The sequence below is a fragment of the Schistocerca nitens genome, chromosome 1, assembly GCF_023898315.1.
Source record: "Schistocerca nitens isolate TAMUIC-IGC-003100 chromosome 1, iqSchNite1.1, whole genome shotgun sequence".
NCBI classification, from domain to species: Eukaryota; Metazoa; Arthropoda; class Insecta; order Orthoptera; family Acrididae; genus Schistocerca; species Schistocerca nitens.
The window spans coordinates 437,901,968-437,915,211 of NC_064614.1; the positions used below are offsets into that span (position 1 = coordinate 437,901,968).

The window sequence follows — 13,244 nt, forward strand, 5'->3', positions numbered from 1 at the left end:
TATTTATACTAACCCATTAATGCTTAAATGCTCTCAAGTGTCATAGTTGGTCAACTGGGTAAAAGGTCATCTAATTTTCATTTCACAGTCACTTTCGCATCTGCTTCAAATACTTAGGTAACAATTAAGTATATTAAGATGGTATCTGTTCAGCTGGGCTGCACGGTCACCGATGGTATCTGTCCGAAAGAAAAAAAAAATGGCTCTGAGCACTATGGGACTTAACATCTGCGGTCATCAGTCCCCTAGAACTTAGAACTACTTAAACCTAACTAACCTAAGGACATCACACACATCCATGCCCGAGGCAGGATTCGAACCTGCGACCGTAGCAGTCGCGCGGTTCCGGACTGAGCGCCTAGAACCGCGAGACCACCGCGGCCGGCCCGAAGGAACAGATACCATCTTCATATAGTTAAGGCTAACCGGCCATTGACCTTCTTCTGTGGCCGGCCGGTGTGGCCGTGCGGTTCTAGGCGCTTCAGTCTGGAACGGCGTGACCGCTAAGGTCGCAGGTTCGAATCCTGCCTCGGGCGTGGATGTGCGTGATGCCCTTAGGTTAGTTAGGTTTAAGTAGTTCTAAGTTCTAGGGGACTGATGACCACAGATGTTAAGTCAGATAGTGCTCAGAGCCAGAAAGCCTTCTTCTGTGCGGATGCACATTGCTCGAACTCTTACGGGACTCGGTAAGATTTACTGCTGCGAGTGATGAGTATAATGGGCAGGGGCACTACGAATGTAATGTGTGGACATTAAGATGAGAATGTGGGTCCCACGGGGAGCGTGCAAGAGATAAATCCCTGCAGGCGTACTACCCTCTGTGCCCTTGGTGGCTCAGATGGATCGGGCGTCTGCCATGTAAGCAGGAGATCTGGGTTCGAGTCCCGGTCGGGGTACACATTTTCAACTGTCGTCGCTGATGTACATCAACGCCTGTCGGCAGCTTAGTGTCTTGATTCAACTATCAATCCAATAATCAAATAGTTACCATATATTTTGGAGATATATATTCATAAAAGGAAAATTCCTCTTCACCTGCAGCGGCTGCACAAGTGTTTCGCCCATCTGGTGCTGTTGCAGAGTCAGGCCCTCTGCAGTGTTGCACAAGCGACGGTTCTGCGACTCTGCAGCCGCCGCGGCTTCCCGACGCCTGCTACCCCATTCCCGTACCGCCGATGGACCCCGTGTACGAGCGCTACAACGTACGCTGCATGGAGTTTGTGCGCGCCATGACAGTCCCACCTGACGACTGTGTACTGCAGCCGGCTGTACCAGTAAGTCTTGAGTAACTTTCTCCTTTTAAATTTGGATAAGATTAAATTCTTGCTTTCTACAAAATGCAGATTTTCCACACGTGTGTTGCATTTAGGTTAACGATATTACCATCCGAAAGCTTATAAAAACTGCAGTTTACCGATCGAGATGCAGTGGTAAGACAGTGGACTCGCATTCATGAGACCGACAGCTCAAATCTTCGTCCAGCCACCCACATCTAGTTTTCCTGTAGTTTCCATAAATCGCTTAAAGCAAATAACGGGATATTTACTTAGAAAAAGACATGACCTATTTCATCCTCCGTCCTCCCCCAGTCCCATGATCTCATCCTCGACGGGACATTAGGCCCCAGTATTCTTACATATTTTAGTGTGCTGTGCGATTTTTCCTTAATAACTGACTATTAGATAAGAAATGGTGTCATGCGGGGTAATTGCAAAAACATGTTTGACAGTGATATGCACTGACGCTCCACTTCCTAGGTGTAATTTGACTGCTTATGGCATTACTTGGTGGTAAAGCAGTTACATAACAAGACTGAGAGCTTATACACTCTCATTAAATATTTTAAATTAGTCCAATGACTTAAAAAATTCGTGGAGGCTGCACCACGCCTTGCAGGCAGGCAGTGGAGCATTCGAGAAGGCACTAATAGGGACCGATAGTCTTCTCCTTTTTCACTTACAACTTTATTTGTAAGTCAAGGATTAAGGTGAGTAGTTCTTCTAGAAGAACAAAATGTGAATTTTTGTCCCTCCTATGTGTTTTATAACTGAATCCTGATTTTCTGTCGGAAAGGTGACTGCTCGTAGTAACAGATATGAAGTAATCTAGTGAAATCGAAGTGATATCTGGGGTTCCGCAAGGAATTTTTGTAGGTCCTCTACAGTTCTTAATCTATATAAACGTTTTAGGAGACAATGTGAACAGGCCTTTTATATTGTTTGCAGATGATGCTGTCGTTTACCATATTGTAAAGTCATCAGAAGATAAAAACAAAACTGAAAAATGATTTAGACAACATATATGTATGGTGGGATTACTGACATTTGTGTCTGTGAATGTATAGGTGTAGGTAGCCTACTGCTAACTGTACATAAGTCCAACACACCACTTAACCTGACCCACTCAGATCTCTTTCTGATTTCAAGACATTATGTCTCTGTTGTGCCATCTTGATAGCTATCATGTTTATACTAACATACTTGAGCAATACAATATATTTAAAAAAAATTGACGGTGGAGTGTTTTGAGTTAATCAAAGGTCAAGGTCAATGACCTTGCATGTTGCATGCCCATGTAGAGCTCTCCTTCTCAGTGATACAAGTTTTAGTATTGTGTCTGGATTAGAATCATTTTATGTTGAGACACACGTGTAAATTTCACACAATTTCCTAACTTGGCAGATCTGTAACTTTCTTCCCAATTGTCATATACCTTTGAAAACTCGTAGTTTTCCATCTCTTATCTGTACCGTTGAATGCAACAACTTTGTATGAAACATGATATGATCAGGTTGAAAATATTGCCTTTTTACATTGAACTGATACGGAATTACACCTACATAAATATTTCTTCTCCTTTTATTAGTCTGTTTTATTGATTATACGTGGGTTGTAACTTAGTTATCCTAACGCATTACGTTCCTCCACAGCATACCGTCAGTGCTCAGTATTACTGTTCGTTTTTGGAGCATCACCTGCGACCAGCTTTGCGAAAGAAGCGGCGACACTTTCTGCACAACCCGCCCATCATTTTGCACGAAAATGCGCGGGCCTATACAGCGCAAGCTGTGGCTGCTCTGTTCGGTCTATGGGACTGGGAAGTACTGCACTATCCACCATGCTCCCCGGACTTAAGTTCTTGTGACTTTGGTTTGATCCCGACGATGAAGGAACCACTTCGTGGTATTCGCTTCAGAACAGTTCCAGTGATTCGACAGGCAGTAGACCGCTCCATTCGCACCATCAACAGAACAGGCTCTGCTAACGGTATACTACGCCATCCACCATCGCTGGCAACGGGTTCTGCACAACTCTGGTGACTACTTTGAAGGACAGTAATAGGTGCAAACATGATCTCTTTTGTATAGGTTGTGAATAAATAGTTGCCACTATTTGAGTTCCAACCCTCGTATTTAATAATAAATGTGAATACATTCAGATATAACACTTTAATTAGGCGACACTCCTTCTCTTGGTCATATTATTTTCCAAAAATATAACACAAGGTTTCATTCATAACGAAACGCATAATCAATATGTCCACTATAGATACACAGTATCTCACAACCTTAATGTCATTACATACCAGTGCAAACAGATTAGACTGCGTTGGAAAAAATTAAAACAGGAAGTAAAAAAATTCAACAATGTATTCACTTATACTGTAGACATTATCACGATGTAGTTTGGAAAATAGTGTGTGTGTACCGTGTCGTGGCGTGTAGAATGTGTGTCTGTATGATTCCTGTTATTGTATTAATGTGTTGTAAAGACATTTACACGCTGTGAAATGTATCGTAAGAATCTGATAAAGCTCGTTTTTGTACAGTAAATCTTTGGATGTGGACCTACTTTAATATTGTTTGCGTAATATGTTACGTGAAACTTTAAAAACATACACTGAAAATAATCTGCGAGGACCTTAAGTGGATTAAAATGCAGGTTGTAGCTTTACCTCCGAAACTCCCTTTAAATTGAAGCAGCATGAATATACGTAATAACAGTTCTCTTTGGTGGTAAGATTCCATTAATTGTTCATCTGTTTTATCAGAAAATACATCTCACCCAAATGCTCAAACTACAACCACACATTATTAAACTGTTTTTGGTGGGTAGAGCTATAAATTCCGGCTAGTAAGCTCTCAAGGCTATCTTTTTATTAAATACCAAATGTAGTTCTGTAATAAAATATCTAGCTATCATGGGTTACGTTTTAGCGTGAACAACTGTATGTACCCTCTCGTAATATTTTAAACTCCTTTCGATAAATATTTGCTTTCTTTAAGTACTGATAAAACATCGTCTTTGCTACAGCTTGTATCTGCATACACAAGCACGATGTTTTTAAGTAATATTCCTTGAAATTAAGCAAAACACCTATCCACTCTGAAGGAATATTATTAGTATTATTATTTTTTAAAAAACAAGTCTGAGTTGAATATTATCAATCAATTCAGAAATATAGTGAAATACGTTATCGGTCTTACGATGGACGACAGCAACATGAATAGCATCTGCGCCTCTCGCGTGTTATTTAGAATATTCATAGACACGTCATAAAGCGTAGGCTTGTGGGGTTAGCAGATACTGCAGTAAATGAGTACAAAATTAGTAAAATTTCCTCTGTTTCTTGAAATTACCAAATTACACGCCTCCAGCACGCTCAAGATACAACATTGGAAATCAAGGAAGAAGAAGACGTGAGAACGGACCGCTAGAAATAAATCCCTGGTCGAATCAGACTTTTATTCATGTTAGTTACAGTGGTGTGGTCACCGCTGGAGGCCGTCGATCCCACTATGACCTAGTGAGCTTCAGATCTCAGTGAGCCGCCGTCAGCAGCTACGTCTGGGCAGCGGTGTGCACAAGCTGCGTCACACACTGGAGTCAGCGATCAGCGGCCAGCAGGAAGGCCATAGCTGACCGAGACCGCACGCAGAAGCCGATGGATGACAACCTTGTCCAGGCTGCTGGCCCAGCTCAAGTCGCGGAATACCTCACAGAAAAGGACGGTACTCAACTAGGGACGGCGGTTGTCTCTGAAACAACTGGTTTTTGGTTAAATCTTTTTTTTTCAGCACCGGTTTAACCAGACTGTTAAAACTGTTCAAAATAACCGATTGCTGAAAAGATCGATTTTCGGTTTTATATTCCTGTTACTTTCTGTAATAAACGCAGAAATCGAATAAAAAATTTAAAAAATTTGATTCTCTCGTTTCAAGACAAAATATTAAATTAAATAGGCAAATAAATTAATTTGGTTGTTCCACCGTTCACTGTTTTTCTTGAAAAGTGGGAAGTCGTTGAATACTACAGTGAATCGCCACTAATCTCCTATTGATTCTGATTTTTGAAATAGTGCTCAAAAACATATTCTAATCGAGGATCTACACCTAATCTACATGGGCACTCTGAAAATCGGTTTTAAGTGCCTGGAAGAGGGTTCTTCGAACCACCTTCACAATAATTCTGTTATTCCAATCTCGAACAGAATGCGGAAAAAAACGAACACCTATAATTTTCCATGCGAGTTCTGATTTCCCTTATTTTATTGTGATGATCGTTTCTCCATACATGGTTCGGCGGCAACAAAATTCGGAGAAAGTTGGTGATTGAAATGTCGTGAGAAGATTCCGCCGCAACGAAAAACACCTTTGTTTTAATAATGTCCACCGCAAATATTGTATCAAGTCAGTGACACTCTCTCCCTTGTTTCCCGATAATACAAAACGTGTTGCTCTTCTTTGAACTTTCTCGATGTACTCCGTTAAGCCTATCGGGCAAGGATCCTACACACCGCAGCAGTACTCCAAAAGAGGACGGACAAGTGTAGTGTAAGCAGTCTCTTTAGTAGATCTTTTGCATCTTGTAAGTGTTCTGCTAATAAATAGTCTTCCTTTCGTCTTCCCTATAACATTTCCTGTATGTTGTTTTCAATTTATGTGGTTCGTATTTCTAATTCCTGTGTATTTAATTTCATTTACGCCCTTTAGCTATGACTGATTCATCGTGTAAAAGTTTAATGGAGTCCCTTTAGTACTTATGTGTATGACCTCACAATTATCATTAGTTAGGGTCAATTGCCAGTTTTCGCACCTTACAGATATCCTTTTTATATCGTTTTGCAATTGGTTTTGATCTTCTGATGACTTTACTGGACGGTAAACGACAGCATCATTTATCCTTTGTATCTTGTTTTCTTTCTAGGTTCCAAATAACATCTAAAATAAAATTTCTCGTTAAATAGACTGAATTTTCACATTTTCAACATTTATTTATGAATTATATAGTATTTTCCTCTGTCTGTGTAAATAACTTTCTGGTTTCAGATATTTCGTCTCTTGTTGGAGAACAAAACACCAGGCCTTTGCCCAAACTTTGCAGTGGGTCGCGAAATCAAAGCAAATAATAAAATTTAAAAAAATAAAAAGACACAAAATCCATTGCTGTTGCATGAGAGCACAGCGAGAACAGGTTAACTTATGAAGATAGCAGACAATGTCCCTGTTTCAGTGCGTGCGCTGTCTGCATCAAACTGGAGATTTTCAAATACCACACACGACACACTCTACTGATCACTAACGTCGCAGACTCACTCGCGACGTGATCGTCGCCAGATTTACACGCAAGCACGTGACACCTATTCACAACAAGTAGTCGCTTTTTACCAGAAACTCACTCCTGTAAAACAGGGATTTAGTTTCTGTTGATCGAGTGAGGTGGCTAATTAAGACCCTGGACACGGATTCGGGAGGACGTCGGTTCAGAACACCGTCTGACCATCCATTTTTTCCCGTTGTTTCGCTATGTTGCTTCAGACAAATTCTGGCATGGTTCTTAGTAAAGTATAAGGCCAATTTCCTTCCCCGTACTTCCACAGTAAGAGATTACACTAAATCTCTAATGATTTCCTCGTCGATGGTACTTTAAACCCAAATTTTCTTTTTTTCTTTCCAAGTAACGTCTTTTTCCTGTAACCCATAAAATTTATTCCTTTCTTGGATTTAAAGAGTAGATACTGTAAAAAAGAAACCTACTTGCATCAAAAGAGTCACTTTTTACAGTAGACTCACAGTGCTGCTGCTTATTTCTGTTAGTTTTTTCTGGCGCTTTAAGTGCAGGCCACTTGATTACTTTATCAGCCTCCTGTATCTCCAGACAACATTGGTAAGAACTGACAACACGTAATGAGATTCTTCTTTCTGTAAGCTGATGACATGCGACAATAACTTTCCAATATAAGAAACAGATCTCTACAACTTATCTACTCTTGCATCTATTATTCATCGGCTGTGTGACGATTACTTCACATTTCAAGACTAACTCACCGGACAAAAAAGTAGTCACCACTAGAGAAATCCGGCGAACAACTCAATGCGCTTTTGGCTATGGTCAGTCACATTCAGGCTGCTGCCTCAGGGTGTAGCAGTGGCGGAGAATCTGGCATGTCGCATGGAATCTTCAGGTGTCACTTGTTTTGCCCACGGGCTCTGCTTCCGAAGCACCTCCTAGTGCACCCGTCGCTGTGGATCCGCCCTCACAGCAGGGTGAGTGGCGGGTGGTAACACGTTCGAGTCGCTTGAGGAGGTAGGCCAGTGTGGAAGATGTCCCCTTGGCCTCGCCCATTCTATGGGTGGACAGGTGACAGCTCCTTCAGCAGGGTTCGAGTAGGCGCACGATGGAAGGAGCTCCAACGTTAGGTGCTTTATGGAGCCCCTCAGGCTGGAAATAAAGTAGTATGCGCTCGATATGTCTGCATTTGGGCCTCATCCACAATGTGGAGGCAGCCTTTCCTGCGGCCATCGAGAGTGTAGGGTGCAGTCTGCAAGTTGTGGCTCACGTCGGCACCAATGACGCCTGCCGCATGGGTTCTGAGGTCATTCTCAGTTCGTACGGGCGGCTGGCGGAGGTGGTGAAGACTGCTGGTCTGCACGTCTGCTGCAAGCAGAGCTCGTAGTTTACAGCTCCCAGAGTTGAGCGGAGTCCTTCTGTTTGGAGCCAAGTGGAGGGTCTCGACCAAAGTCTATGTCGACTCTATGACAGTCTTGGCCGCAGATTCCTAGACCTGCGTTATCTTGTGGGGGGATTTGAAGAACTCCCCTTGATAGGTCAGGGGTGTACTACACAAAAGAATCAGCTACTCAGGTAGCAGAGAACATGAGAGCTTTTAGGATGGGCGATAGTTTGAGGTACTCTGATGAACACTCGCCATTGGACACGCACCAGGGGAAGTCAGACAGCGTTCTGAATAAAGACACTGTGTCAAAATTTTATCACTAAATTGTAATCGTAATAAAGTTCCCGAATTTACTGCCCTGCGGGAAACTTCTCGCCCTCAGATTGTTCTTGGGACTGAGAGCTGGCTGAAGCCTGAGATGGGCCGGCCGAAGTGGCCGTGCGGTTAAAGGCGCTGCAGTCTGGAACCGCAAGACCGCTACGGTCGCAGGTTCGAATCCTGCCTCGGGCATGGATGTTTGTGATGTCCTTAGGTTAGTTAGGTTTAAGTAGTTCTAAGTTCTAGGGGACTAATGACCTCAGAAGTTGAGTCCCATAGTGCTCAGAGCCATTTGAACCATTTTTGAAGCCTGAGATGGAAAGCTCTGAGATATTTGGCGGACATGGAACGTGCATTGGAAAGACAGATGAGGCCGTAGTAGTGGGGAGTGATCATTAGAGTACTATTGAGGTCGAAGTCGAGAGTGAGAGTGAAGTTATCCGGTCGCGTATAACAGGTATAGGTGAAACCAAGTTAATAGTTGGATGTTTTTATCGGTCACCCGATTTCGCTGTGACAGTTCTAGAATCATTCAAAGAAAGTCTACAGACAGTAGCACGTAAATACCCAGATCATCCAACGCTAGTCGGAGACGACTTTAACCTACCGAGTATAGAATGGGATGACCATGGATACCCTGCGGGGCGTACAGACAGACAGTCATACGAAATACTTTTGAACACTATTAAAAAACTAAAAACCCGCCTCGATTGCGGTTTTTAGTTTTCTAATATATTAACCAACGATTGCTGACGCGCTGCGATTTTGAAGGTACTTTTGAACACTTTTTCTGAAAACTGTCATGAGCAACTAGCTCGGCAGCCCACAGGCAATGGAAATACAGACCTTACAGCTACAAATAGCCCAGAACTCATCGACAATGTCAGTATAGAAACGGGGATTGGTTTTCCTTATAACATTATAACAACTAAGATTACGAAAGTTAATAAATCAGTCAAGGAAGGCTTGGAGAGTGTTTTGCTAGATAGAGCAGGTAAGTACTTGTTAGCATCTCACTTAGTGAACTGACATCACGTAGTTCCAGTAAGATGGATGTAGAGGCATTATGGACAAAGTTCAAGCAGACTGTAAATCGTGGTCTGGAGTTTTATGTGCCTAGTGAATGAATAAGGGATGTAAAAGATCTAGCATGGTTTAATAACGAAATTCGGAAGATTCTGAGGAAGCAAAGGCTTTTGCACTCTCGGTTCAAAAGAGAACGCATAAATGACGACAAGCCGAAGGTTAGTAGAGATTCGTGCGACTGTGAAAAGATCTTTGTACGACGCATACAACAACTACTAACGTCACGCCTTAGCAAAAGATCTGGCAGAGAATCCGAGGAAATTCTGGTCCTATGTAAAATCGATAAGCGGATTTCCATTCAGCCCCTTGTTGACCAGCCTGGTGTGGCTATTGAAGAAAGCAAAACAAAAGCCGTAGTGTTAAATTTAACATGCAAACATACCATCATTTGTTCATCGGACAGACTCCCATATGGATACCATAGCAATAAGCATCCCTGGTGTAGAGAAACAACTGAAATATTTGAAAGCAAATAAATTACCAGTTCCGAATGGAATCCCAGTTCGATTTTACAAAGAGTACTCTACAGCGTTGGCCCCTTACCTAGCCCGCACTTATCTTGAATCTCTCGCTCAGCACGAAGTCCTGAGTCACTGGAAAACAGCGCCGGTGACTACGGTTAATAAGAAGGGTAAAAGAACGGACCCGCAAAATTACAGACCAATATCCCTAACTTTCATTTTTGCTGCAGAATCCTTGAACATATTCTCAATTTGAAAATATTAAACTTTCTTGAGACTGAGAAGCTTATGTCCACGAATCAGCATGGTTTTAGAAAGCATCGCTCGTGCGAACCTCAGTTTGTCCTTTTCTCAAATGATATACTACGAACTGTGAGTGAAAGGCAACAGGCATATTCCATATTTCTAGATTTCCGGAAAGTATTTGACATGGTTCCCCATTGCAGGCTATTAACGAAGGTACGATTATATGAAGTAAGTTCACATGTGTGTGGCTAAAAGACTTCTTAAGTAATAGAACCCAGTATATTGTCCTCGACGCCAAGTGTTAGTCAGAAACGCAGATATCGTCAGCAGTGACCCAGGGAAATGTGATAGGACCGCTGTTCTTGTCTATATAAATAAATTATCTGCGGATAGGATGAGCAGCAATCTGCGGTTGTTTGCTGATTATGCTATAGTTTACAGTAAGATGGCGAGGTTGAGTGTCTGTAGCAAGATAGAAGACGACTTTAACAAATCTCCAGTAGGTGTGGTGAACGGCAGCTAGCTCTAAATGTGGAAAAATGTAAACTAATGGAGATGAATAGAAAGAACAAATCTGTATTGTTCGGATACAGTATTACTAGTGTCCTGCTTGACAGAGTCAAGATGTTAAATATCTGGGTGTAACGTTGCAAAGCGATATGAAATGGAACTAGCATGGGAGAACTGTGGTAGGAAAGGCGAATGGTCGATTTCGGCTTATGGGAGAACTTAAAGAGTAGTTTACCTTTGGTGGAGACGATATGGGACGCTGGTGCGACCTATTCTTGAGTACTGCTCGAGTGTTTGGAATCCGAGCCAGGTCCGATTGAAGGAAGACATCGAAGCAATTCAGAGGCGGCCTGCTAGATTTGTTATGCGTTCGAACAACACGTAAGTGTAACGGAGGCGGTAAGGGAACTCAAATGGTAATTCCTGGAGGGAAGGCGATGTTCTTTATGAGAAACACTACTGAGAAAATTTAGAGAACTGGCATTTGAAGCTGACTGCCAAACGATTCTTCTGCCGCCAACATGCAAGGACCACGAAGATAAGGAACGAAAAATTAAGGTTCATACAGAGGCATATGGAGAGTCGTTTTTCCCTCGCTCTATTTGCGAGTGGAACAGGAAAGGAAATGACTAATAGCCGTACACGGTCACTTCCGGAATATCTATTTAGATATAGATGTAGCTGTAGGTGTAGATGTAGAAATCATACAAGGACCATTTAATACCGTTAAATCCCGCTCCCGGACTGGATAACCGCTAGCATTCAGTTAGAAAGTGAGTCCACAGGGTTGTGCAGGCTCGTTACACCCAGGTTAAGCAACTTGCTGAGTATCTGATCGCTCACTTCCATCAAATTGCGAGGCTGCTGATGTCAGCGTTTTACTTGTTGTTCCATGAATGAATACATAGTCTTGCGGCGATATGAATTAATAGAATTTTCTCGGGCTTCCAGCCTTGTCAGGTTATTGAAATCCCACTATAGTTCAATTCTTTTATCTTGGCGGTTCGCGCATGCCCGCCCAGACGCGGGAGATTGCTGCGTTGCCAGCTGCACGCGCCAAGAGAAGCAGCGCCATGGTATAGCATAGTTCGCAAACTTACGTTTAGGGCGGAGCGCGCAGTTTATGAAGTAAAGCCACCACGGCCGCATTAACCCTTTCGCTGCTACAGAGACGTGCTCCCCGCATTCCGCGCTGTGCGCGATTTTGTCATCACTGCACTGCTCACCTGTGCAGACACATGGTGTTCCGACTGCTTTGACACACTTTATCATTCGATTTCACAAAAACTATTTGGCATAAAAATTTGATTTTTACACATCTTGTTGACTGATACCTTCCTCCCATAAATGACTTAATTTTGTTTCGATGTTCAACGCAGTTATTGTGCAGCATTAGATGTAGTAAACCATTGCACGAAATTCTGAAGAGTTTGCAGAGGTAAAAGTCCATAGCGTATACTTTCTGTATGGTCGATTTTAGTTGCCACTGGAAATTTCAAAAAATTACATTCAAACGAATAAAATTCATGAAGTAAGACAGTTCGATATTGTTTTTAAATAACGCAAATATTAAGCACCAAACAAGGTTTGAACTCAGAACCTTTCGCTTAGCAGCTATACACTTTAACCATTATACTAACGCAGCTCTTCCTCCAATGCATCTCCTGGAGGACTTTAAAATATCACGCAAAATACCGACAAACACTTGGTATGACTATGAATTACTCACGTTTCGTAGAAGTACAATAGGCAATAACAATTACCACTGTTCTTTATTGCAAAAAAGCTGTTAGTGAGAATGATACAAACACCTTTCCTTGCTATCGCCTGAATTAGGAGGCTTATTGCTTGTTTGGTTTAATTAATTAATAGAATATGAAGCAATTGGTATAAAGAATGCTTTTTCCAAACTTTCTATAAAAGAAAGTCTGCTATCAAGACATTGCTTTTGTTCAAGTACTTTATTTATGACTGAACGTTTCTAAAACTGAAGACACTCGTCCATGTTCTGCACTGCAGTCGAGCTCTGGCAACGTCGTTCTCTGTTCATTGGCTGACTGTGTTTTGTGACGTCATATGCGCAGAACGAACCTAAACTCGGCCGCCGTCATAAATGACGCGCACTTTAGCTTTCGATCGAGCTCTCCTCGGTTGTTGTCAAGTGGTAAATGACCGAATGACTGCCGTGTCGCCGTGGCCTCGCCATTATATAGCCACACTGCTGGCTGTGACGTCACTGGAGCTCCTTTCATCGCCAAATATGGTAACGTTTTTGTCCCGCGTTCATCACGCCTGCTTCAACATCGTGATGGCCGAGTCCCAGGCTGTGCTGAGCTGCAAACCGCCGTCCTTATCGTGGTGTTTTTCAGATATTTTCATTTCTATGACTCCTTTTATAAAACTATCCTAAAATCCCTTGTTTCTCACAATGACAGACATTTCGTCGAATATAATTCAATGTAGATTTTGCAAAGCGTGTTCTGCCACGGCTGCATTTACCGGATAGCGTAGGAGCAAGTACCTCTCGTGGTCCATCCGGTATTGCTCCGCAGTGTGTTCTGTTTGGCCGACATTGTGGCAGCCACACTGACGTGGTATCTTGTACACTCCACACATTCTGAACCCTAGATTGTTCTTCAGTGGCCTCATGAAGTGTCGTATTTTTTT

At 42.4% G+C, this 13,244-nt stretch overlaps 1 protein-coding gene across 1 annotated transcript in view; it reads left to right on the plus strand.

Moving 5' to 3' along the window:
• Positions 1-1,175: 1,175 nt before the first annotated feature.
• Positions 1,176-13,244, plus strand: part of LOC126252957 (peroxidase-like) — an 88,982-nt gene continuing 76,913 nt past the window's right edge. The window contains exon 1 of the mRNA XM_049954007.1: positions 1,176-1,274. Coding sequence (XP_049809964.1) covers positions 1,176-1,274 — 99 coding nt within the window. The remainder of the gene's footprint in view (positions 1,275-13,244) is intronic.